Source organism: Trichosurus vulpecula, chromosome 7, assembly GCF_011100635.1.
Source record: "Trichosurus vulpecula isolate mTriVul1 chromosome 7, mTriVul1.pri, whole genome shotgun sequence".
In the NCBI taxonomy this organism is placed as follows: Eukaryota; Metazoa; Chordata; class Mammalia; order Diprotodontia; family Phalangeridae; genus Trichosurus; species Trichosurus vulpecula.
In genome coordinates this window covers 145,680,221-145,706,878 of record NC_050579.1, presented here as the reverse complement: position 1 = coordinate 145,706,878, position 26,658 = coordinate 145,680,221, and the positions used below count along the sequence as shown (strand labels likewise).

At 39.2% G+C, this 26,658-nt stretch overlaps 2 protein-coding genes across 2 annotated transcripts in view; one reads left to right on the top strand and one right to left on the bottom strand.

Moving 5' to 3' along the window:
* MCM9 (minichromosome maintenance 9 homologous recombination repair factor) overlaps nt 1-26,658 on the bottom strand; it is a 175,911-nt gene that overhangs the window by 98,050 nt on the left and 51,203 nt on the right. Inside the window, exons 5-6 of the mRNA XM_036768640.1 lie at nt 24,642-24,767; nt 22,732-22,851 (exon numbers count right to left, since the gene is read on the bottom strand). Of these exons, the coding sequence (XP_036624535.1) occupies nt 22,732-22,851; nt 24,642-24,767 (246 nt within the window). The remainder of the gene's footprint in view (nt 1-22,731; nt 22,852-24,641; nt 24,768-26,658) is intronic.
* ASF1A (anti-silencing function 1A histone chaperone) lies at nt 828-16,686 on the top strand. The gene is made up of 4 exons (XM_036768641.1): nt 828-1,489; nt 6,298-6,413; nt 11,160-11,336; nt 16,286-16,686. The coding sequence occupies exons 1-4, from the start codon at nt 1,381-1,383 to the stop codon at nt 16,496-16,498; spliced, it is 615 nt and encodes a 204-aa protein (XP_036624536.1). The 5' UTR covers nt 828-1,380; the 3' UTR covers nt 16,499-16,686.

Below are 26,658 nucleotides of genomic sequence, written 5' to 3'. Positions count from 1 at the left end.
ACTTTTGATTTAGGAAAGGCTTTCTAGAACTGGAAAGACTTGGATGGGTTTCTTAACTTGGGATTAAATTTTTTCTGATATTTCAAAATACTTGGATTCTTTTGTCATCTTATGTATTTTATTTTAAGCATTTAAAACATAATTCTGCAAAGTAGCCCATAGGCTTTACCAGACTGCCAAAGGTGTTCTTGACATGAAAGGTTAGGAACTCGTAGAAAGGGGGGATCCTCAGACTTTAGAAGATGGTAGACCTGTAGAGATCTGCCCATGCGGAGAGCAGGGGTGAATTTCCTGATTATCCCCATTACTTCAAGTTAGGAAGGCAGCTTGTTTGCTAAAATATCAAACATATTCACAAGGAAACTTCCCCTATGTGTATGGTTCACATATACTAATACAATTATTTCTATAATGCATATGGATGCATTGATCTGCTGAACTCAACAGAATCCTTAAATCTGAGAGGAAACAGTGCTGATAAGCTTAAATAATGCAAAGAAAGTCAACGTTCTTTGCCCCCTTCCCATTCCTTTCCTTTCCCACTCTTCCCTTTCCCTCCACTCCTTTTCCTCCTCTCCACTTTCCCTTCCTCTCTGTCCTTTGCCCTCTCTTCCCCTCCACTTCTTTTCCCTGTCTCCTCCGCCTCTTCTCCCTCTCCCTTCTCACCCTTCTCTCCTCCCCTTTCCTCTCTCCTCCCTTCTCTCCTCTCCTCTCCTCCCCTCCCCACTCCTCCCCAGTCCCCTCCCCTCCCAGAAGCCCGGTAACTACTGGCCGACACACCCTACGTGAGAAGAGCGTGGAAACAATCCCGTGGGCGGAGCTTCCCCGCTCTCCTCGGCTCTCTCCCCCTGTCGCCCGCCAGCCCGCTCCGCTCTGCCCCGCTCGGCTCCGGAGGAGCCCTCCCCGGCGTTCCTCCCAGGCTGTCACCCGGCTCACTTTGTTCTCCGCCTTTGTCCTCGCCTGCGCCAGCAGGTGGAGCAGCCGCGAACCTTTCGGAGCCCGTTCAGGGGAAGGGAGCCCATCTTGCTCTCCGCCGGAGCAGGAGCTGGAGGAGGAGGAGGGTCAGAGCTCAGCGTGCAGCCAATCGGGGCCCACGCTGCTAGTTAGCCGAGCAGAATGGGCTGTAGTTGAGTGAAATAGGAAAGCTGCAAAAACACTGTGGAGTTGTTTCCCGGTGTAAATAAAAAAGAAGAAGAAAAAGAAGACGACGACGACGAGGCAAAGACAACCAAAAGTTTCCCAAGTCGCCGCCGCCCGCCGTTGGCCCGGGGCCGGTGCTGGAGCGGGGCTTCGCCCAGCCAGAACACGTTGGACTCGGCTGTGCTGCAAGAACACCCCATTCCTATTGTTTGTGTGGGGTTTCTCTCCCTCTCTCAAAATATGGCAAAGGTTCAGGTGAACAATGTAGTGGTGCTGGACAACCCTTCCCCTTTCTACAACCCTTTCCAGTTCGAAATCACGTTTGAGTGCATAGAGGATCTGTCGGAAGGTGAGTAGACGGGATCCCGCCAGGGGGGCTTCAGCCCGGGGCGCTCGGGGGCAGGTTTTTCTCCGCGAAAACTTTCCTAAGGCCTGCTGTTTTTTTTCTTCTCTCCCTCCACTCTTTCCCAGTTTTATCCTCCGCGGCATCTAAGGGAGAGAGGGAGGGAAGGAAGGAGGAGGAGGAGGATGGGCTGCCGCTGCTCCTGCTGCTGCAGACCTGCAGCTCCGGAGGGGTCGGCGGGGCTTTGGCCGGGGCGCGCGGCGGCCGCTGCTGCCCCCGCTGCTGCTGGAGGGAAACTTGAAGCGGGTGCGTTTCACCATTGTGTCCTTCGCCCCGGCGGGGAGACCGAGTGGGAGGGAGGGGAAGCCGCCCCGGTTCCCAACGCTGCCTTTTTGCAAAGCCGGGCTGAAGTTGCGAGTAACTTGTTTGAGTGGTGGTAGCCATGTTGTCAGCTTTGTCTGGGTGTGGGAGAAGGGTTAACGGGAGGAGAGAGGAGCCCCGCGGTCACCCCCGCGAGCCTCAGTGCCCCTTGGCTGCCTCTAGACGAGGAGTTGGCTCAGCCGAGAGACCAATGCGGAGGAACCCGCGAAGGGAGAGGGTGCAGGACCCCCGTCTGCATGGCCTGGGACTGGGGGGGGGTGGTGAGTAGTGGAGAGGAGATTTTTTTAAAAAAGAGCTGTCTGGTGTGTGCGCGTGTCTGTGCTCGCCGGAGAGTTCGAAAACGGAGCCATCTTTTACCCAGAGTGGAGACTGAGCTGTGAGCCCCTGGCGTCACCAGCCCCACCGCCTGCACCCCCCGCTCGCTGTAAGTGCTTCTAACTCCGAGCACCTGCCCACCTCCCCGACTCCCACTCGCAAAGGCCACAACTCCCTTAAAGTTGCGCTACTTCATTCCGGGGGCCCTTGCTCCTCCTAGCCTAATTAGACCGGCAGGAAGAGCCGGGGCAAGCTCTCAGCCTTCCTCTCCAGCTTCCTGAATCGAGCGGGGAGGCGGGTACCGACACAGGCATCCACACACCCCCTCCCTCGCCGCTCTGACACCCGCCCCCCGCCCCTGTCGAGCCCGGGAGAGGGCAGGGTGCCAAGCCGTCTTCCCCGGGGATTCTGACAACTGCAAATAATTGGAGAGGCTCTAGAGGGAATCACCTCCAAGCAGCCTTGGCTACGAGAGGGTGTCCAGGATGCCGATGGAAAGCTCTTTGCGAACATTAATGCGCTATAAAGGCTAGCTGGCTATTATCACCAATAATTCTGGGAATAGTAATTAAAAAAAAAACTTTAAAGTAACTTTAGGAGAAAACATTTTCCTGTATGTTTCAGAAGGTAAATAATTGCAGACCCTCCAAAATTATGTGGAGCTCACTGGCATTAATGAGTGAAAGATGTTAATTGTAGGACTTCATGTGTGGGCTCGGAAATGGGACCTGTTCAGAAGCCAGTTAAGAGTGCTGGAGCTTTCCCAGTGGATATCTGGGCTGCCACCTACTAAAAAGACCACGCTCAGGAACTTGTTAACATGCTATTAAGCTAAGAGCTCATCCACAAGTGAAAATTGTACTTAAACACACTCACATATTAAGAGAAGGGGGTAAGGGAAATAAAGTTTTAAGTGCTTAAAAAGATCTTAGGCTTTAGAGGCCGAAGGAGTCCCTAGAAGGAATAATTTAGTTCAGTGCCTTCGATTTACAGACCAAGAAATTGAATCCAGAGAGGTTAAGTGACTTGTTCAAGGTCACATGGGCAGTAAATATACTTTAGGGGCTCAAAAATATTTTATTTTTCAAAGATGAAAATTTCATCATCTTTATTTTCATCTATATGGTATGTAGAATAAATGCAATTTCAGATACCATAAAATTTACCTCCGAGGTCTTTTAAAAAATTCTCTTGAATTTTGTGAAATCTTTAGTTTCCAAAATATGAGATTTGTCACTGACGTACTATATTGTGGGTGCTATATTTTAATTGAGAATGGCTTTGAATTTCTCATATGGACACATCAAAGTAAACTTCATAAAGTATCTTTTCTCTTGATTATTAACTGACATTTCCTGGAGTTTTTAAACTACTTGTTAATCTTTGTACACAGCTTTTGGAACTTGATGGATCAAGAAATGGGCCAAGTTTTAAAAGTTAGCAGAATTAAAATAAAATAAAGCTAAATAATAGCAAAATACAGGATTGCTTTTCTATTTTCTCGTTCAAAAGCACCTTTTTCATTTTGGACAGCTGTAGCCTCCCAGCCACCATCAGTATTAAATATAAAGTGAATGAACAGATTAAAAAAGGGGATGAGGGGACGAATTGCCAGAACAAGCGTTACTTATTAATTCAGTATGAGTTTCTCAAGTCATAAACAGTTTTTGGTGGTGCCTCCTATTTTAGGTCTCAACTAATAAGGAATATAGGAGTTAAGGACATAGATAAAAAGCCTCTCTGGGTTCATGATCTTGGATAGTTGAAAGCTATGACAGGCAAAGCGACATTTTAACTTTTAATTGACATCCATTCAGAAACCAGTTACAGTATTGAGATTTGCAGGGTTGAGTGTCAAGGATACACCAACTATCACTTAAGAGCCATCATTTCTCTGAATAAACTTTTGAGCTGAGTCATAATTATCCCTACCCCCAAGGGGCCAAGGAGCTCCTTGAAAATGTGGTCTGCTTGAGTGGATTAAAGGAACCTCGTGTATTCCATACATACTTTTAATAATGTAAGTGCCACAATGGAGCTAGTACTCTGATTTTCACATGTGTTTAATTTGGCAACCTCAAAAATTTTTTTTAATTGTTTTTTTTTTAAAGTTTTCTTTTAAAGTAACTTGTAGTTGGCAGCTGTTACGGGGGGCAGTTAGGTGGCTCAGTGGACAGATAGATTGCAAGTCAGGAAGACCTGAATTCAAATGTGGCCTCTGACACTCACTAGCCATGTGACACTGAGCAAATCACTCAACTGTAAAATGGGGATCATAATAGCTTCTACCTCTCTGCCTTGTTGTGAGGATCAAATGAAGAGAACTTTTGTCAAGCACAGTACCTGGCACATAGTAAGTGCTTAATAAATGCTTGTTTAAAAAACAATAGCTGTATTTTAAACATTTTATTCCTACAATCATAGGATTTGGAGCTGGAAGGCCTTTAGACATCATCCATTCCAACCTCTTCATTTTCTAGATGAGGAAACTGAAGCCCAAATAAGTTAAATGACTCGGGCAAGGTTATACATAAAGATTTTTTAAATAAATAAATTTATTTTTAGTTTTCAACAGAGTAAAGATTTGAACTCAGGTCCTCTGACTCCAAATCTGCCCCCAGGTCTCCTGCATTTGGATGCAGTAGTCATTATGCTACCTAATACTATACGTGGACTGCTTCCCCTGGTAGGGTTGGTTACTGCTCCAGAACGATACTGTTTTGTCCTTCCAGAGCCTGGACAAGCTTTTTGAATATTCTGACCTAAGAAAAGAGTGGTAGTAAATGGTAACTCAAGAAAGTAAAGTGAGGGGGCATGGCAGTAGTTAACCAGACTGTGGATTAACCAGACCCCAATGATCTTCCCTCAACAGGAATAGCAAATATCTAAACAGGCATATAAATTCATGCACAGACACAATCCCCCAATTACTGAACATTCCATATATTATTTGAGGCTTTCTTCAGTTCCTATACAAAACCAAGGAGAACAGATGTGTTGTTAGCCCTACCATATTCCTTTCTCCTATGTTGAACCTATGTTCCCTTGTGGTCATTTTCCCCATCAAACCCACAAAAACTGAGTACAGGTTAGAGTCAAAATAGTATAAATTTGCTATGAAACAGTTAGTGCTAATAGTCCTGTATGTAAGAAGAGTTCTATAGGTATTATTATGTGCCTATCTGAGAATAAAGAGAAATAAAAAAGTTGACTGTTAAAATGGGAAATTTCATTACACAAAGTAGAATGGAGTTTTCCAAAATAATGCTATAGGAGGAAAAGCTGTTCAACCAGCTAGATATGAATCATCATCAATAAATGTTTGTGTACGCAGCAATGTGCCTTGAATGCTCAATAAATGTTTGTGAAATGAATCAGTCTCTCAAGAATATTTCAGTCCAGTTGGGAAGATGAGACGTTGGCTAAATAAGTATTGTAGACAATAAGTGTCAGGAGTTTGTATATACATAATGTGAATGTAAAGGTTACCCCAAACAAGCCTACCCCATTGAGCTCCACCCCCACATGCCTCATTTCGTAGGGTTTATTATTTCGACACAAAGGATAAATTTTACCTATGGGGTGTTCAAAGAAAACATATTAACTGTGCCAATAGTTGGTTCAGGTGAATGGTTCCTTAGTAGGAGGTAACCTTCTCTAGACCAGGCAGGAGTAATTTTTAAAAATCTTTATCTTCTCAGCACATAGTAGGCAATTAATGTTTGCTGAGTGAATGAATAAAGGCAAAGATAGTCATTAAAGCTGAAGTGGGCAGCTTACAAATGATTTTCATGCCTCTGATTATGGCAAACTTAAGAAAGCCTTACAGAAATATCACAGTTGGCTGATGTGTTCATTTTGCTGAATTGCCATTTTCCCCATCTTTTTTACTCTTTGTTTTAAGGGTTGACTCTCTTAAGTGAGAGGTTTTGCAGGAGGAGCAGGGGATGGAAAGGATTAGATTCCTCAGGAAACTGAGAATCTTTTTTGAATCTTCTGCTATGGCGAGGTGGATGTAGGGACAACAGATGTGAATCAGTTGATATTAAAGGGGGTATTGGAATTTCAGTGTTGTAATCCTTGAGTGTAAAATAATGTGTATTGGTCTTTAACTCTAGACTTGGAGTGGAAAATTATCTATGTGGGTTCAGCAGAAAGTGAAGAATACGACCAAGTTTTAGACTCTGTTTTAGTGGGCCCTGTTCCTGCAGGAAGGCATATGTTTGTATTTCAGGTAAGACTACTGTTAAATATTCGTACCAATAAGTTACTGGAAAGTCCATTTTGTATTTGTAAAATCTCACTTTTATTTAACACCATGCCTCTATTAATAAAAGCTAAAAATAATAGCTAACATTTATATAGAACTTACTATGTGCCAAGTACTATACTAAATTTTAGCCTTACAATTGTTATCTCATTTGATCCTCACAACAACACTGCAAGAGGGGTTCTATTATCCCCATTTTATAGACAGAGAAAATGAGGCAAACAGAAGTTATGTCTACTTTTGCCTGAAACTACAAAGTGCTTGACTCTTATGGAGGGAGTGTTTTTAGAAGTTACTCTCCTGTTGTATTATAGATGTTTGTCATTAAAATGTCACCAATGAAGAATAATCTAAATAAAAGTGTGATCGACTTATGCAAGAAACAATATACACATTGTTATATTATCAACTTGAATATGACAAAAGGCCAGACCTATGGAATGACTCCTTGAATGATGCTCATGGACCACTAACTTTCTGCTGACCTCACTTTGAGCATCACTAACATGTTAAGCCTTATTTGGGATGGAAAGGGCTGTATATATAAGTGGATGTGACAGGTGATTTAAATTTAAAATAAGGTATGTAGCAAAGTGTGTAGGTCTTTTGGGGCTGTGGAAAGTAGAAGTTAGAGGTGTGAGGATGTATATCAAGGAAATAATTTTTGGAGTGCCCTATAATCAAGTTTCCTAGCACATCTTCTCATTGTACTAATTATCCATCCCCAATTCTACCAGCACTAAAATAATCACTTTACTAGGTAAACACATCAGTGTATAATTTTTCTGAGCTGAGAATACCACATAATGGTCCTTGCTAATCACTTAAGGGGATAAACTATCCTTCCTCTCAGTTGACTCAGGACCATGTTTTTGACTGGTAACACCTTCAGTTATTTTCCAACATGAACAGAAGCAGACAAAAAAAAAAACCCCTTACGTGAATTCTTGAGTACTGCTATTCAAAAATAAGTCACACCCTCTGACTTAGCACTGTCTTTGCATAAGTGCTTGCTTTGATCTAGGACAGTTCTAGGCAGAACAATTCAGCTCTCAGTTATCCCAGGCAATGGAGGGGAGTATAGCATTGTGAAGTTCTCCAAATAATAAGTTCTTAGCACGTGACTTGGGAGCTTGGTATCTCTTAACAAATTGCAGTACTCCAGGCAGAATTTATATTGTGAGTCTATAACTTAGAAGAATATGGAAATTTTTTTCTTTCCCATCCTTAACACTCATCTTCCCTTACATTACCCACCTCTCCCCACATGGATGACATTATAATAAATATAGTAGGGATTATTATAAAAGGGCAGCAGATAAAAAGTTAAACCTCAACAAATAATTGAATAAAGAAGTTGATATCATTAAAGGGGGAAGTATTTGTCCTATTTCCTATGATTTAAAGATTTCCTTAAGAACACATGAGCAGTTGGAACTTATTTTGACAGAATTTTTAAATACCTGGAAGGCTATTTTCTTTCCTTTTCAGCTTAGTAAAGCCTTCCCTGAAGTTTTTTTGTGTAGAGAAGTAGAATTAGTTCTGATCCATGAGGTGAGCCACATGGTCTATAGAGGATTCATGGTGTGGCAAAGGCTGCTGCTGACCCATGCTAAAACAGGAAATTGCTTATTGCTTTTTCTATTTTATTTTGAAGTAATAGTCCATGTTAGGCTGCTGCAATCATGTACTAATAAAAGGATGTACATATATTTATTGATGACTTTTGCTTTATGTTCAACAAAACCTGTAATGGAACCTTTCTTGTGTATTTTAGGGTAGGAAAAGGACTAGGCCTATGATTTCATTGATACAACAAAATCCTAGGTGAGGAAACTCCCTCTACAAATGTTAACTGGCACCTTCTTGGTAATGGATAGTCTCAGCAGTGTTTGGCGTATAATAAACAGTTGATAAATATTTCTTGGCTTGACTTGACTAGAGAGTTCCCTAAAGAACTGAGTTAGATGACTTGTCCTGAGTCATACAGTCAGTTTGTGTCAGAGGCATGTTTGGAACCTAGGTCTTTTTGGCTTAGAGGATGGCATGCTGTCCACTACTGCCACACAGCCTTAAAGCTATTAGAGAAAAAAACTGCACTAAAACTTTTGGGACACCCTATGCTATTAAAAATATCCTCAAGTTTTGGCTGAGTGGATCAGGCATGTCATATATATCCAAAAACTTTTGACTTTAGGATGTGGAGCCTAAAAGAACAGATGAACTACAATGAGAATTAGATCATGATTTTAAACTTGTGCATATAACAAACTCACCAACATAATACTTTAGGTGTTTTAATAGGGTAAAGTATGGTTTTCCCAGCAACGATCAGCCTCAGGAATACGTCAGTTTTCTGTCACTTCTTGGTTTGCTAGCATATAATTAAAAGATTTTTCTTAATGGCATGTCAGTAGTGAGATAGGTGAACTGATATGAGAGGCAACCTAGCACTGTGGAAAGAGTCCTAGACTTACAGTAAGGCGACCTGGGTTTTATCCTGGTTTTGCCACTACACCTATATGATCTTGAGCAGGTCACTTCTCTCTGGCCTTTAGTTTCTTTCTTTGTAAAATGAGGGTATTGGATTAAATGACTTCTGAGATCTCTTCCAGGTTGAAGAGCCTCTGGTTTAAAGTAGATGGCAAGAAGACCAAACAGCTGTGCAGAGGCAGTAAAATATCTCAAGACCCCTAGATAAGCTATGCTATACATACTGTGCTAACCAAAGGGACCTCTGCAGCTCCTCCAACTAGCCCTATCTCAACTAAATATCAAAATGCAATCTAAAGGAATATCCATAATCAATTTGTTCATGGAAAGCAAGGTATGGACCAGGGGAATGACTTTCCATTTCACGATAGGATATCTTCTTTCATTGTTTCTACTCTTAACCAGCCAGGTAGGGAAATCTTCAAGGACCTCCCCGAGTCAGTCTGACTACTTGAGTGGTTGTACTTCCAGGCCAAAAGCAGACCTTCCCTTCCCAGTCCTGCTTCAAAATATCATCTTTTCATAAAGCCTTTCCTTGCTGAATACACACAAATACATGCGAATACCCATCCCATTTCTGCCAGTGACTTAAATACCAGGCGTAAATCAGAGAAGCAAGTATAGCCTATAAAGGAGCACCAAACTGCACGTTATTAATGAGGGAGGGGGATAGGGAGAGATGTGGAAAACTGGAGGAACTCCCAGAGTGAATGTAGCTGAATGACTTCTCTAGACCTTGGTTTCTTAATCTTTTTTTTTTTATAGTTGGGGAGAGGAGTTGGACCAGATCAGGGGAGATCGACTTGAATTCTATGAACTTGTTTTTAAAAACAAGTTTTATGCATTTAAAAACATTACTCTGGTGGGGGGGGGGGAGCAGGATGAGTCCCTAGGCTTCACCAGACTGTCAAAGGGGTCTATGACATTAGAAAGGTTAAGAATTCCTGGACTAGATGATGTCTAAGAGACCTTTAAACTCTAGCATTCCATGATTCAGATTCAACCCAGAGAAATACCCACTCCTGTATTATAAGCCTCTTGAGAGTAAGAGGAATGTATTAATAACTGTATTTTTTGTACAAAGCACAATGTCTTATTAAACATAGTAGACACTCGAAAAATATTACTGATGATCAATCATAATAGAGGTGCTCAACAGAGGCATATTGATATGTATTGGGCTGTAGTAATTACTGTGACCAAAAGATATTTCTGTATGACCAATTTTCCCTGGTATTTACTAAGCTATATATTCCTCAGCAACTTAGAAGATCAAGTTCAGATTTCTCACTGTGGCATTCTAGGTCTTCTAAACTGGCCCCACTGAACTCATTCAACTCCATTTCTCATTGTCTAGTGTAGAGTATACTATAGACCCCAATCTCCCTACCATATTTTGCATATGCTGTGCTTATTTTCACCTCTGGGCCTTTTTTTCTCCTGCCTGGAATCTCTTCACATGCCTTTTTTCCACCTTTAAAAATCCAACCCACTTGGCCCTTTGTGAAACCTTTGACTAGCACAAAATTATTTTTATCTTTTACTGAATTTTTGTGAGTTTGTACATCAGTTTGGCACTTGGATTACATCTTGCTTTGTGTTATTCTTATATACAGTTTTTATATTATGTACTTACATACAGTCAAGTGGGGCACACAGATGCCACAATATGTTTTGGGAATTAATGTGTTAGTTCCTTCTAAAGATGATCCTGAGATATTAGTCTGTTTAGTTGCTTTAAATCTAGACCAATAAAATGGCTGTAGGTAGTGGATGTTGAATGAGAGGACTCTGGGTGGTACAGGAAATTGGCGGGATAAATCTTGTTCGACAATCTGTGTGTTTTTGGATAATCAAATTGATGACTTTGGTAACTTTTATCTTTAATTGCTTATTTGGCTAACATAACATAAATCCTTGATTTTGGATGTTGCCAAATTCTTCATGAAACACCAAAACTGGGGGAAGAATGACAAGAATCCCTAGATAAAATGATGCCTTCAAGGATCCAGGGGTACAGAGGTGCACCATAGGAGGCACATGAACTCTTCCTTCTAGCTATAAGTCTCAAAAATAAACATTTGCCTTCACAGCACGATTGCAAATATCTTCTAGATCTTACTGCTCTATCTTCATCTGATGTGCTCAAGGTAACTAAAATCCTCATCTTGCCTGCAGTTAACCTTTCCTCCCCACCTTCTTTTTTAATCATTCTAGGCTGATGCACCAAATCCAGGCCTTATTCCAGATGCAGATGCAGTAGGTGTAACAGTTGTGCTAATTACATGTACCTATCGAGGTCAAGAATTTATTAGAGTTGGCTATTATGTAAATAATGAATATACGGAGACAGAATTAAGGGAAAACCCACCAGTTAAACCAGACTTTTCTAAGGTAAGTAACATTTCAAGCTTATCTTTTAATTAATTTGCTTTTACCACATAATTCAAAGGTGATAAAAACTGACTTATGGGAAGCTGCAATTTATATTACATTATGTATGTGGCTTTTTTTACTAAGAAATAGTTATGAGTCAGATTCTGAAGTTTTGGTGCTAGTTGAAGTGCACAATTGAAGTCTAACTGTCTGCATAATTCATGATGACTGTAATTATTGTCTTTCCTTGTGAAGCTTTGGTAATTGATGTTTGTAACATGCTTTTGAGATCCTAAAACAAAGGGGACTACACCTCTCTTGGCTCAGCTAACTAAATTAGACCTGTGGCCTTTAGGAGGGCATTTGCCTACCCAGCGTTTTCATTTCAAAGGTTTTAATAACCTTTCCCCATATTCAAAGTAGTGTTGCCCTCCAGCAATAATACCCATATGAAACAGGTGAGGTTGTTACTTAAAACTGACTTGATAGTGCCATGTACCCAGGGGATGTTTGGTTAATGTTCTTCATAATAAAGGCCACCTCCTTCCTCATCCATGTGTGTGTGTGCCCTTCCTAGATAAGCAATCGAATTCAGAGCATTGTGGAACCACACTTAACCAGCTACTTTTTTCTCCCTGTAATGTTCCAGTTTTGCTTCATACTCGGTTTTTACACATGCCAAACAATGTAATTTGGTTTCTTATTTCATCCAAGGATGAAGGTCAGTAGTTTAAATCATGGAAGAAAAATGTACCTAAGAGCCATGATTCAATATTCTAGTAGCAAGGATATGTACAGAATATTCAACCCCTTTGTAAACTTTTTCCAGTTTTTTGGAAGTTACATGACATTTTAGGCACTCACTGCTACAGTAGTCCACCTCTTAACAGTTTTGTTGCTACAGTGAGCACTGGATTTGGATTTGGAGACCTGGGTTCAAATCCCAACTCTTACACTTAATATCTGTGGGACCTTGGGCACATGAATTTCCAAGCTCCAGTATTTTCATCTTTCAATGAAGGGGTTGGACCAAATGGTCTCTTAATGGCATTTCCAGTTCAAAGGGCTAGCAATTACGTAATACCTTGGTCTTAGAAAAATAAAATTTATGACCCAAAGAGCAATTAATTAATAGAATTATGGTGTCCATATATAAGCTGCAGTATTTTACCAGTGAAAATGAGAAACAGTAGGTAGACAGTAGCATGGCGTGGTAGGAAGAATACTGCCTCTGGTGTCAGAGGACCTGGGTACAGATTACACATCTGATGATGATGACTTCTGTGATTTGGGTATGCCATACCCTCCTAGGTCTCAGTTTCCTCATCTGTAAACAAAGGGGCAGTCCTAGGTCTGTGATTTTGTTATCTGATGACAGCTGAGAGCTATATAACAGGAAAGTCTATGAAAGGACACAGGGTTATGTGGAATAGGTGAAAGTGTGGAGAACGTACTCACACTTTTGAGATAAGTACTTCCCAGTACCAGAGATCTTCAGTTTTTGATGCCAGAAATTGAGATGGGGATGAAATGACTTTGATTCTACCCTCTCTTCATCTCTACTTAATCTTTTCTGCCTCCTGCAACCCAATTCATTTTCTGCTCCTAGCCGAGAATTCTGTGACTATTGCTGTGGACAAAGAAAGCATCAAGCAGATTTCTATTCTAAAGCCACTTCTATGTTTAAAAAAAATTCTCTCTCAGTTAACTAACATTGTAGTTAACCTAACCTCATAACCTATAATTGTGGGTTTGCTTGTCAGAACTTGAAATTGTGTCAGAACCCCATTATTTTAGAATCATGGTAAAGAAAATTACTTAATTATCAAAGCTTTTGCTCATATGTAACTTGAACAAATAGTGCATTTAATAAAATGTAAAACCTAAATAAATTGTAAAGAATAAGTTAAAAACATAATGCAATAACATATCACCAACAGAGACAATATTGTTACTACAGTTCCTAGTTAAAACCAAGTATAAAAGGAAGATAGAGCAAAGACCTTGAATCCAAAATTTAATAAAGTCTTCCTTTGTGAAGGAAGACTTAAGTTTTGTTTTGTTTTGTTTTGTTTTTGTAAAGAGCTAAGGATTCTTCTTATTTTTGTATGTGTATATACCTTTTGGAATAGGTAAAAGAATATGAGGAACCAAGGACCAAGATGAGGAAATGTTGGGCCTTGAGTCTGACGGAAGTAAATTTGTTTAATGTCTTTTGTTTCTTTTTAAAAGAGCTTCTACTTCCTAACTATTAATGATTCTTAATTTTTATTTGTTTTTTTTTATTGTATAGGTAAGAAAATCTTATACTTTTCCCCTCTGTATGAAAGATCAAAATGATTGTATAAATGAGAGATGTGCAAATTTGGACAGCTTTTCAAAAAGTTGGCTACCTAGATCTAGCTAGTCCAACTGTCCTTATTTTAAAAATGAAGAAACCGAGTCCCAGTGAGTTTAAATAACTCGTCTAATGTTACACAAATAATTAATGGCAGAGCTGGGAGTTAAACTCATGGTTTCCTGTGCTTTCTTTAATTTATTCAGATGGAATACTATTGAAATAAACTGCGTTGAATCTAACTGGTAATGTTTTCAGTGAGTGAAAACAAAAGTAAGTGAGGTTGAATATAAGAGCAAATCTGTCAAACCAATTCATAGGGAATACACAGCAATAGAATTCGTTCATATGGGTGACTAAGACGATCCTTTTCCCCCCTCACATTGGCACATATATTAGATAATACAGATTAAACATTTACTGTAGGCCAGGCACTATGCCAAGCACCTGAGATACAAATACAGGCAAGCAAGATGTCCCTGACCTCCAGGAGCCTATATTCTAATGAAAAGATGGTACATAAAGACAAACTAGAAAGCAGGTGGATGGTGGTATACTCATATATGTCACATGTTGTAGAGATGGCCTGGAAGGGGCATGGGAGTTTGGTTCTGTGTAAGCCAAGACCAGAACAGAGGGAACAAGGGTTGGAGTCAGGAGGAAGATGAGCGCTGGGATTTAATGAAATTTAATTTATTCCTGGTGCCCAGCAGGATAAGATGAAGAAAGCCCACCTATCAGATGGCCCAGTTGTTGGCAGTTGGGGGTGGAAACAAAGTTGTAAGATGGGTGGGATCTAATGAAATTTTATTTAATTAGTTACATATTATGCACAAAAGGCAACATATGATAGTGTGGATAAAGTGCCTGCCTTAGATCTAGGAAGACTAGGGTTCAAGTTTTGTCTCTGACACATGGGCAAGTCACTTCACCTCTGTCCCAGGCAACTCCAAGCTTCAGAGGAGTTACCAATCTATCAGTGGAGGAAGTTTCCACACCAGGCGTCCCCTTGATGAAACTGCAGGTTCAGACCACCAACAGCCCCCAAACCTGGTCTATAGGTTAAGGTTTGTATAATAACATTCCTTTCCTTTTACAAAAGATGAAAAAAAATTCAAGTTTGTTTTTTCTTCTAAGAATGAATCCTACTATTTAAATGGCTGAGAAACCACTAATGAACAGAGGCAGATGGTGGAACAACATGGAAGTTGTTGATATCGTAGTTCTTGTTCTAATGTACATATTTTCCATAATTAACAGCATGAAATTCCAAACTCGGAAGATCATTTTGAAAATTGATCTGCCCTTTATAACTCTACTACATGAATTTTAAGCATTTTAAACAGATAGGGCATAGACCATCGCTACCTTTATTGCCTGTCAATTTTGAATTTAGGAAGAAAGGGAGTAGTCTCAACATAACACTATTGTACAAGGAAACTTAGTAGTGAAGTATTGTGACTGACCTTTTAGAGGGTGAATGAGTGGTGAAACCACTTGACATCCCACAAAGTAAGTGCTTAATGAATTCTTCTTGACAGATTGACTGTAGAAAAAGGTAACTATTAATCCTATTTCTAAAAAGTACCAGAACATTACTTTTGGATTAGATGAAGCATTTGAAAAACAAAAGAGAAATCTTTCCTTGATCTGCAATGTATCTTTACTATTATCAGATGGTCATTTAAGTTTTAAAAAATGTTCTTTTAAGCTACTATAGTCGCTCTCAATAAGCCATCTCACCAATGGAACAGATAAAACAAAATGGCCTAAACTGATCGTCTAAAATATTCTGTGTTATTCTCCCCTCCCCCCTTTTTAATTTTTTTATTTTTTTTTTTTTTTGCTTTTTGGCAGGGCAATTGGGGTTAAGTGACTTGCCCAAGGTCACACAGCTAGTACATGCATCATGTGTCTGAGGCCAGATTTGAACTCAGGTCCTCCTGACTCCAGGGCCGGTACTCTACTCATCCCCACCTTTCTAAAAAAGGAAACAGACATTTAAACATTTAAGTTTTTTAAGTCACTTCTCCTGATTCCCCATTCATTGCTCTTTCCATTCACTCCTAATTGCTGAATTCGTTAGAAAAAGCTATCCTTTCTAAACTTCATTTCTTTGCTGTGGCCGCTTACCTTTGTAATTCACTAAACTTGATTTACAGTATTAAAGCTGACCCTGAAGACCTCTTGGTGAACAAACATCAAGACATTTAAAATAATAATAATTACCAACATTTATTTAGTGCTTTAAAGTTTATACATACACTGTGAAGGTTTTATACATACATTTTTTTATACATACACTGTGTAAGGTTTACCTACATTACTATCTCATTTAATCCTCCTCACAACAGTTCTGTGAGAGTAGTTCTTATTATTATCATCATCACCCCCATTTTACAGATGAGGAAACTGAGACAGAGGTTGTGTGACTTGCCCAGGGCTGGCACAGCTAATTAGTGTCTGAGGCAGAATTTGAACTTGGGTCTTCCTGATTCCAAGGCCAATGCTTTAGCCCCTATTCCACCTGACTATCTGATTATTTATTAAGAGCTTAATTGCATACCACATTGTACTAAGTGATTTAGCCCTTACCATCTAAATGTACTTTTTCCTTCCTCACTTCTAGCTTCAAAGGAATATTTTGGCATCTAATCCCAGGGTTACAAGATTCCACATTAACTGGGAAGACAATACTGAAAAACTGGAAGATGCAGAGAGCAGTAACCCAAACCTACAGTCACTTCTTTCAACAGATGCATTGCCTTCAGCATCAAAGGGATGGTCAACATCAGAAAACTCACTAAATGTCATGTTAGAATCCCATATGGACTGCATGTGACTGACTACCTGCCACGCCTTTAGTACATGTTAAGCTATAAAAACAAACAGAACTATTTCCCTGAAATTCCGCAAGTACATAGTCGAGACAAAATGTGAAGAATTTGTTTTAAAAACATCCTGTAGAAAGTTTATAAGAACCAGTATTTGATCAAATTGTGAAATATAAATACAACTATTTTTAAGTAATTCTTTTTTCTCTAATGTGTTATTTTATTTGCTCTAAAACTAATCTGATTAAAGTATATATATTATATTTTCTTCTTCTCCTCTGTAATACCAATCCAAGCACCAACAAGGAAAAATATGAATCCTTAGACCAGGATGAAAAAAAATATAATAACATGATTTCGTGGATAAGATGAATAAAGCAGACTACAGGTTCACCAGCCATTAATAAGAGGTTGGAACACTTTAACCAAATTGAAAAGAAAAAAAAAAAAACCTTTCTCTTTATTAACCTAAAATGTCTGCTTCTGTGAAGCCATATAGTGAGGTATAATTTTGGGAGCAAATTTCCATTTCTTTTAAAGCACATGTTTATTCCTTAAAAGAGGAAATTTGAAATCAAATCTCGACAAAGGATTTTAGCACATGACCTCTCTCACATGACATAGTCTTCTTATTGTTCAGCATTGAGCAAATGATTTAGTGTAGGGAGAAAGAGCAAAATATGCCAACAGTTTAATTGTTTACAAACTTATTTAAAATATCTATGGAAATATAAACATATATTTTTAAAAACAGGCCAACTTCCTAAACAACCTTTCCTGCTTCATATCACTATGACAAATTCAACATACTAAAAAGAAAAGAAACCAAAGCCCCTCTTATTTTAATGGACATGAGGCTAGGTTAGCTCCCAATTCTTCCACTAGGTATCCAAAACAACTGCTTAATGTTTTTTTAATAATGCATAACAATATATTTCTGACAACACGATTATAAAAATTATGAACTCAACAAGGGGGTCTATGATTTTATAACACTAGGTAATTAGTTGCTGTTCTGAAAAGTATGATTTTCAGACATTGACTTTTCCCCCCATTTCTACACTAGATGCAGACAAAAAAATGAGGTTAGGTGTATTTAGAATTGAGATTCCCTAAAGGTGTTTTTTGATGGAAATTTTAAAAATAAATCTTCAAAGAGATATTAATTTTAAATGATAGTTCTTTTCATGGGTTCTATAGATCAGGGCTGTCCAAAATGTGGCCTGCAGTGTGATTTATGCAGCCTGCCTACAATCATAGAAATTTACATTGATGCTTTAGTAAACGAAGCAGAGCTACCACAGAGCTCTCACTAAAATGGCAAATCAAAATATATTGTCTATTGTTTCAATAAGAACCCTGCTATAGATGATCTTCCCATTAAAGTTATTAGTGACCATTTTATAGATCCCACAGACCAAGTTTTACAGCCATACGAGTGCCTTCATATATGAAACTTCATGCCACAATTTTTTTAAAGCTGTTTTGAGGAAGAGGAAATCTAAATATGAGTACTCTATTTTGCTAATGCTTATTGTCACTTTAAAAATAAAGGCAATTTCTTAACTGGATAATTTTGCAAAATGTTATATAGAGTCATAGTTTTTAGAGCTGACATATAGGACCTTAGACTTTCCCCCCTTCCCTTTCATTTGCAGAAAAGGAATGTAGGCCTCAGAAGGTAAACAGTTTCGTTCCAGGTTGCATAGCCAGTCAGTGGAAGAGTCAAAACTAGAACCCACATCTTTTGACTTCACATTCAGTGTTCTCTTCCCTATGCCAGGCTATGCCTTTGAAATGTGATATCCCAGATTATTAAATATTCATTTATAAATAATTAATTTTAAAAGCTATATGAATTAATGTCCAGTATACTTCAAAAACTTTTACTCCCTAATTTAATTTTTTTGAAATTATCTAAATAACTAAGGATAGGGAACAGATTTCACTGGTATGACAAACTTCCTGATGAGGAAACTCCTTCCAGCACATGTTAACAACAGTTTCTCTATAACTTACAATCTTAGGGAGATGCCTAGAGCAGGGCTTCTTAAACTTCTTCCACTTGCAACCCAGAAGTGCTGGCCTAGAGCAGAGCACCTGCCCATGACCACAGACAGAGTCAATGTTGGCTAGAAGCTGCATGGAGGAGTGAAAAGCCCAGGAACACAAGAGTTCGAGTCTTGTTGCTAACACAATGCTAGCTGTGAAACCCTAGGCAAATCACTTCACTTCTCAAAAGGCTAGGCCAGGGGTGGAGAACCTGTGGCCTCCAGGTCTAACTAAAGGTTGAAGGGAAGGTGCCAAGCTGTTGGTAGAGGGGAGCATAGCACCTTTTTGTAGCTCCCTACACCAGTGAAATCCCAGGGCCAGTCGTAGAAATATCCACTTAGAAATGAATCAGCATTTTTGTAGGGAATGATCAGTCACCAAACAAAAAAGAACTTTCGAAAAAGAAATTTAGAATGATACCTTCTAATAGTTGATCTCTCTAAACCTATTAAAACTACAACGTCTTTAAGCATGTACTTGGCACACTTCTTCCTGGTTACTCTAACTAATATGAAAATCAGTCATATATACTTGTTAGAAATAAAATTATGAGGCAAAATAAAAAAGAAAGTAATTTTATCACTGACTTTTGATTAGGAATATAAGAGTGATCAGTTTGTAATAAGATTCAGCAAATTTACCAAAATTTGTAAATGGCTCATATTGTCTGAAAGCTGTATAGAGCCAAAAGTTTAAAAAAAAAAAAACTTAAAATCTAAATCGCACAGTTAGAAAAAATGATTTTAGATCATGAAGTTCTAAGTCACATAAGTAATTTCTAGGTGTCATAACTTTGTGGTTATAAAAAGGCAATTTTTAGACTTTAGGTATAAAAACAATTTGTATCAAGCAATTTTTTTCTCCTTTGTACTCACATTTGTATTTACACAAGTTATCCCAAACTGTACTGAAACACATCTGAGAAGTTGGACACTAAATTATTATTTTTAAATATTTAAAAAATTTTTTTTACTCCATTAGTTCAAATAATTGTGTGCTGAGAAAAGAAGGCTGAACGGTTTACTTACGCAATTGAACAGATGGATGAGGGGGTGGGAGAGAACGAGGACAACCATTTGAGCTGATAAAACACCAAGCAAGTGAGCAGAAAGCATGGGTAATCCATATGTAGGTCTTGGGATTCTTCTCACAAAGTGACAAAGGATGCAGGTGGGGGGAGTCAGGTGGGTTTAAGGAATTCTCAACTTATAAAGATCAAGAGGAATAAAAAGGACAGGGTGGTCCTTCAAATAGGAAGGAAGAATTTTTCTCTATTCTTTACTGTATATTTGTTACTCTTTATACCATCTTTTCTCTCACATGTTTTAAACATGATACTGGCACAAAACTTGGAAAAAAAAATGCTGGTACAGTGAATCAGCAGCTGTTCATAGCCATAGGGAAGTCTCCATATCCATCTTAAACTTTGTAATGTGTATCCATAGACTCTCTTTGAAATTACTAATGCCCCATACAACAATTGTTCTTCTTTGGCAAGCTGGAAGAGAAGCACCATTCTGGCTTTTGCTGTCTGTCTCTTTGGTAGCATGTTAATATAATTTTACAGAGAATGAGGATAGCTAACATTTAATGCAGTGTTTTGATTTTCAAGCATCTTTCTTACATTATCTCAGCTGAGCTTCACAACAGTCCTAGAAGGGTAGGTACTACAGGTCCATTTTACAGATGAGAAAACTGAGGCTCAGAGAGGTAATGTGATAAGCCCCCAAATTAGTAACTGTTGGGAGCACAAATTTCAAAACCAGGCCTTGCTAACTTCCGGCCTAGCACTGCATCCACTACAGAAAAATATATGAAGACTTAGAAAAGCATACAAGAAGCCACTGTTAGAAACTGCCTGTTTCTCATTCAAAACTCGTATTTCTAACCCTTTTCAATTCAGAAATCCTTATCTACTTCAATATTTGCATGTGGAATGTAACAATGAGTCATTTAAAAAAAATTTTGTGTTCTCTTATGTTCCTTAACTTTGGTCCAACTTAGAATTCAAAATTAGTAGTCAGGTATGAAGCATTTTCTGTCAGCTTCCTAAAAGAAATTAATTCCATACCACTGAAATCCAGGCTTATGTTGTAACAAATGATAGTTGTGTTATGCAAAGTATTTTAGGTGGGAGGGACTCAAAGACTAAATTTCTCTAATTAAAACTGTAGCAGAAATTTAGAGTGACAGCAAAAGACTTTCACGATCAAATTTCTGTCAATGCTAAATTTCCTACATAAAAGAAATATAAAAGCAGAATGAGTAATCTTAACACATCTTACAAAGTTCTTAATGTCTTTTGCTGAAGGATCATTACGAATATAAAGCTAAAAGGTGCACTTTACACTGTAGTAGTTAAAACTACTGCTGCTTTCCTTCTATGGAAACGTGGTTTCTAATTTTTGATTAAAAGGCAATTTCAAAGAAGTATATGTATCTACATAAATCTGTGAGTGCCTTCCAGCAAAGTTGGCTATACAAGCCAAATTTATTTTGCTACTAATTCCATTCCGGAATCAGAAGGTGTATGTATATCATCGTAGAAAAATTCCCCTAGCACACAGATCTGAAAGTCTTTGGTGAGAATGGGGTTAAGGTGATTACTAGCCACAATGCAGTATTATGTTAATATGGCTGTACTACTTCTCCTTTCCAACTCTTTCTGATATCTTGAATTCTTCTTTGACCATCAAGCCACCCCTCAGAATTACACCCCCTTTTGTAGTACTGGAATTTCTCTCATGCCAGGAGTCTCTTAAATACTAAGTTTCCAAAGCTTTACCTTGTATAGTATGTCTGGATCTTTATGATGTCTGATAGAGCCTTAATACATTTATATCAGTTGGTTCTGCTTTCTTATTCCATGATAGTCTATAGCCTGAAAATTCCTTAAGGATCTGATTATGCACAATCAATTGAGTTCCCTGCTTCATGTGTTCATGCAACAAGTGTTTACTTTCACTTTGGGGATACTGAGATGATTACGATAGCCCTGTGTTCAAAGAGCTCATGATTAACGGAGAAAGGCCACATCAGACAAGTTAGACAAGTACTACAACATAAGACTGAATATGAAAAATGCCATTGGAGTTACAAACAAATCAAGGGAATGAGAGAGTACAATCATTAGGGAGAAATCAGGGGAGGCTTCAAGAAGGAAATGCCATTTGAGCTAGGCACTGAAGGATGAATAGTTTCAAGAGAGAAGGAAGAAAGCCATTCATGTAAACTAAATAACATCTGCAAAACATGTGGCCTGTTTAGGATATAGCAAATAATCTGGTTTGGGTAAGGGCAGGGATGCATTTAAAGGGGTAATAGAAGATAAGAAAAGAAGGGTTGGTTGGGGCCAGAGCATGGAGACCAGTGTAAGGAATTTGGACTTGCAAGTCTGAACCAGAGGAATGACATAACCAGAGCTATGCTGCATTAGTAATTTTAAAATTCTATACGTCGGGTTTAGTTGGAATGACTGACGCTTGTAGTAATGTATATTTTGTCTCATAAACGCATCTTTAAAGGTCATCATTAAAATGAGATGTAAGAACGACACAAGAAATAAGCATGTTTTTCATGCAGAAATAATTAAAAATACGTAGATCCTTTTAATATTTTTCAAAGGATAGCTAAAAGAATCTGCCACTAACATCTCACTCTAGTGCCTCACTGTGGCATGGCCCTGAGTTCTTGAAAGTCTTGGCAGGCCCTGTCAAGTTAGAAAGGCCTTGAATATGGGCCTATGAGTATGTACATCTGCCATCTGAGGAACAATCCAGCTTTTAAGTACAGAAAGGCTCATCACCAGGTGATTAGGTTTTTTTTGGCTTCAAAAACTCATTAAGGTCATCAACCAAGACACAGGGGTTGCAATGTGAGTTACCTGAGGGAATGATGACAGTAAGAAGATATTTAAAAGGATAGTTTTGATTGTTCATTCTGAATATTTCCCTCATTTCTAGGTCAGGACTGCTAGCCATTTTCATGCTGCCAACACAAAAGAAACTATAAAATCTCTATTTATTAAAATAAAAATGTACCCAAATTTCCTAGTCTTGCAAAAATATGCATTTATTTTACATACCTGCTTATATGTATGACTTCCCCTACTGCTTTTTCTTTCTAGCCTATAGACAAATCCAGGAAGCTCTGGTACTGTCATATAATTCAATACTGTGACATCAAATACCTGCACTGGTAGATCCAATTCCCGTGGTAAGCACAGATCTCGGAGTAATCTTTGCTGCATATTTGAGAAACTGAGATTTCCCCGTACCAGGGTCTCCAACCAGTAAAAGATGGGATTCACCTAGGAAAAAGTAAACATGTAAAGCTTCACATGGCTATGAAAGACAACGCAGGATACTTTTAATTGACTAAAAACTTTTTTTAGATTAAGTGAATTCTGAAAACTAACAACTTAATTGAGGGTGAAGGAAAGTAGGTCCTGGATCTATGGACTAGGGAACATCTAGAAAGAAAACTCCCTCCATCCATGTAGATCTGCAGCTTGCTGGTAACTTAAAAGTAATAAAGTTTCCTGGGGGCAATAAAAGGTTACGTGACTTGCTTCTGGTCACAAAGCTAGAATGTATGTGTGAGAGAGGTCTTCCTAACTCTGAAGTTGGCCCTCTATTCATTCTGCTAAGCTGCCTTTGATGAGCATATAATGGCAGAACAGCATTCAATTCTGGCATGAAACTTAGATATCAAATTTTCTCTTTCAATATAGACATTATGATGCTGTCATTTTATACTGAATATGATATTCAAAAATCTGTACCAAAAAGTTTTGTTCCATTCTTTTCCGGCTATTTAGACCTACATGTAGTGACTTCTCTTTGTCAGCTTATTTTTAAATACCCATCTACTATCTCTGTCTTTTTACTCTTGAATATCTAATCACTGTTTCCACATTTCAGCAATTAAGTAGCAGGAACAGAAATATTCTTATATGTGCATATATGTACACAAAAATAATAAAATATGAAATATTTCAAAATAGGATTTTAAAACATAAAATATCCATTTGCGTGTCTAAGAGAGCATGCACTTCATTGATGCAATACTTAATCCAATATGACTTTAGCAGTTAGAATTCAAAAGCATTTCTAAAATTTATTCTAATATTTATATAACTCTATATGGAAGTTGTAGAATTCAGAGCTGTTAGAGATCTTAAGAGTTCATCTAGCCCAACTCTTAATTTTACATGTAAGGAAACAAGCCTAAATAGCTTAAGCAACTTGCTCAAGGTCACACAGATAGTTAGGAGCCCAGCCAGGATTCAAAGCAAGATCTAAGGCTTCCAATCCAATACTTGGTCTACTGTACCACACTGCCTCTTTCTCTAATTCAGATACAAGCGTAACATAGTAAAGCTTTTGTTTTAATATTGTTCTAGGAACTACAGCAATAACACTGATTTAAAACCAGATTCTTTCAATCCACTAGTTAGTAAGCCTCTTTGTATGGAGTCAGAGATAGACCCATCATACTCAATATAGGTGCAGAGAGAGCTGTTAAAGCTAGCATACAGTGACACTGGCAAAACTATAACATGCCCTTATAATAATCTTTGAATCTGTGACCTACAGTAATGTCTCACCGCAGATGGTTCATTTACCATCCACTGGCAGAAGGGGAATCAGCAGGCAAAAAATTTGGAGCAGCAGGTCTATGGGACTTGTGCTAACAGTCACAGATGGAGAGTGAGCTGGTCGTGTGACATTAAAGAGTATTATTTCCTTTCTTGCTCTCATAAAGAAAGGCCAAGAACCCAAGTACAGACTCTACCCAAACACACTAATGGGAATGTTAATGGTTTATTCTTGGGGACCTAAGCATCCCCACTGAGAAAGTTGTTATATCTGAGCCTTTCTGGAATTTCATTAGTGAGGTTTTGGTAGAAGTTTGATGTATTACCAGAAACACAACTATGTGAGGTTGTCAGCAATATTGCATTTAGACAGTTGCTGATTTAAAAAGATGGTTAGAAAGAACCCCAATCTTCACTAATGGGCTTTTCATTCAGGAAAACAAAGAGTTGTGCCCTCTGTATCGTTATGTGTTCCTTGGAACATAAGAACAGGGACTAACCTCGGATCCTTGTTCCAGTAGCATCAGTCCTTTGGACGCCACCGGCAAGCACCATGGCTACAGCAAGCTTTACCAGATACATCCCAAAAACTTGAGGACACAAGCTAGCCAGGATTTCATTCCTTCCTAGGAGATGGGGTAAAAATAAGAAGTCAGCAGAGATTTTCAAGAAGGACTTACATTATAATCCACATCCCCAGTGATTCCTATGAACAACCATTTGACCATTTTTAGACTGCTTCAAGGGTCTTTTTCTTTTGTTCTTTTTGGTCTGAACCTGTGATTATATTGGTCCGGGGAACTACTGATGTCAAAACTCCACCGATGCAGTCTGGCAACTTAGCTGCAATTTATAAACTTTGAGTGTAGATTGGTGCCCTAAGAAGCTAAGGGACATGTTCGTGGTCACACAGTTGGTATGGCAGAGATGGGACTTTTCCTGACTCCAAGGCCAACCCTATGTCAAGGTCCATTCTGCAATGGTGCCTCTCAAAGACCACTGTATTATAGTTAATAAGCAATCAGAGAGATAGAATAGGAGGCAGAATCACTTTGTTAAAGTTGCAACCTCCAAGTTCCTGTAGCCATAATGGCTTTTGTTTTCTTTGAATGGCTCAGCTTGCCTCATTGAGCCTCTGGACACTGTGGCTTGCTCTTCCGGGGCAGGAGGCCCGGGGAGCATGCCGGGAGGCAGACGGCTTCCTGTGTGGGGAGTCATGGGGCTGGCTGCGGGGAGGTGTTAGCTCCAGAACCTGGTCTACCCTAGGGGGAGGAGCCAACTCAGGAACCAATCGGCCCTGGTCATTTGGGCGGAGCTTGATGATGTCAGAAACCCTATAAGAGGGGAGAGGACAGCTTGAAGATTCTTCTTCTCTTTCCTTTTCCGGTTGGAGCCAGCGACAGTTACAACGACCGTTACAGAGGCAGTTACGACCGTTACATCGTCAGTTTCAGTTGCAGCTTCAGTTTCAGAAACAGACACAGCTGAGGCAGGAGCTGCCAGCAGCAGAGCTGATCTACGGGAGGAAGCTGAACAAAGACTTCAGTCCAGTGGGTAATCTTATTACCATCAAGGGGGAAACATGATTTTGCTTTACGCAATCATGTTTCTCTGTAGCCTCCTGGTTACTCTTGCAAGGCGTACTTATTGGGCCTGGAAGCTTTCGATCAACATATCGAAATGGGGTTGCTGGTTCATGGGTTGGTTACTGTTGAGCCTAAATAAATGTTTTGATTCTTCTGCCTTCTACTTTGAGAGTTTCTTATATCCGGCGATTCCGAACCTTTCAGACATGTTTATGATCCTCTTTGAGATTATAAACTCTGCCCTCCTGATACATTTGGCGTCACGAACAGGATCGCTAGGTATAAGATCTCTATTTAGAAGCAGAACAATTCCAGAGGAAGAGATGAATATCCCAGGATGGGAGGATCCATTTTATTCCTCCCTAGCAAAAGAATTGGCTAAAAAAGCTGGACCCTGTGAAAACTGGGAACCAAGGCTACGGAGAGGAGATCCTAGGGATTTGGAAAAGTGTTTACGAGAAGTTGGGATTCAGTCAGGGGCATCACTATCTAGGCAAAGCTGGATAGTGTTATCAGCCTACCGGCTAGTATACGAAAGATTGAGATTAAGTGAAAGACATGGGGGCACTCCTACCCCACAGGAAGAAGGGGAATCTCAAATAGCAGAAGACCAAACTGACTCAAATGAGAACTTTTCTATTAATGTGGCTAAGAGCAACAGGAGACCAAAAAAGCCCAGAGTGCATTTCAACCCAGCCCAGAAAGAGCCTGACTGCCTGCTTCGTCCTAGCCATGGTGGCAGAGGAAGTGAGTGGGGAGAAAATGAGACAATGTTAGAGGCTGAGGCACAAAACACTACTGGGGTTCAGGATGTGCCTCACACAGAGAATAGGAGATGGTTAAATGATCAGACAAGGGTTCGACCCATACAAAGGAGGAAGACAGAAACCCGAGGTGAAGATTCAGTTACAAGGGAAATTCAGGAAGATTT

What these genes read in the sequence shown, in the direction of transcription:
- ASF1A (XM_036768641.1), top strand. Translation starts at nt 1,381, where the DNA reads ATGGCAAAGGTTCAGGTGAACAATGTAGTGGTGCTGGACAACCCTTCC. An exon ending in CATAGAGGATCTGTCGGAAG is followed by an intron (nt 1,490 to 6,297) that starts GTGAGTAGACGG and finishes CTTTAACTCTAG; the next exon opens with ACTTGGAGTGGAAAATTATC. An exon ending in TTAAACCAGACTTTTCTAAG is followed by an intron (nt 11,337 to 16,285) that starts GTAAGTAACATT and finishes CCTCACTTCTAG; the next exon opens with CTTCAAAGGAATATTTTGGC.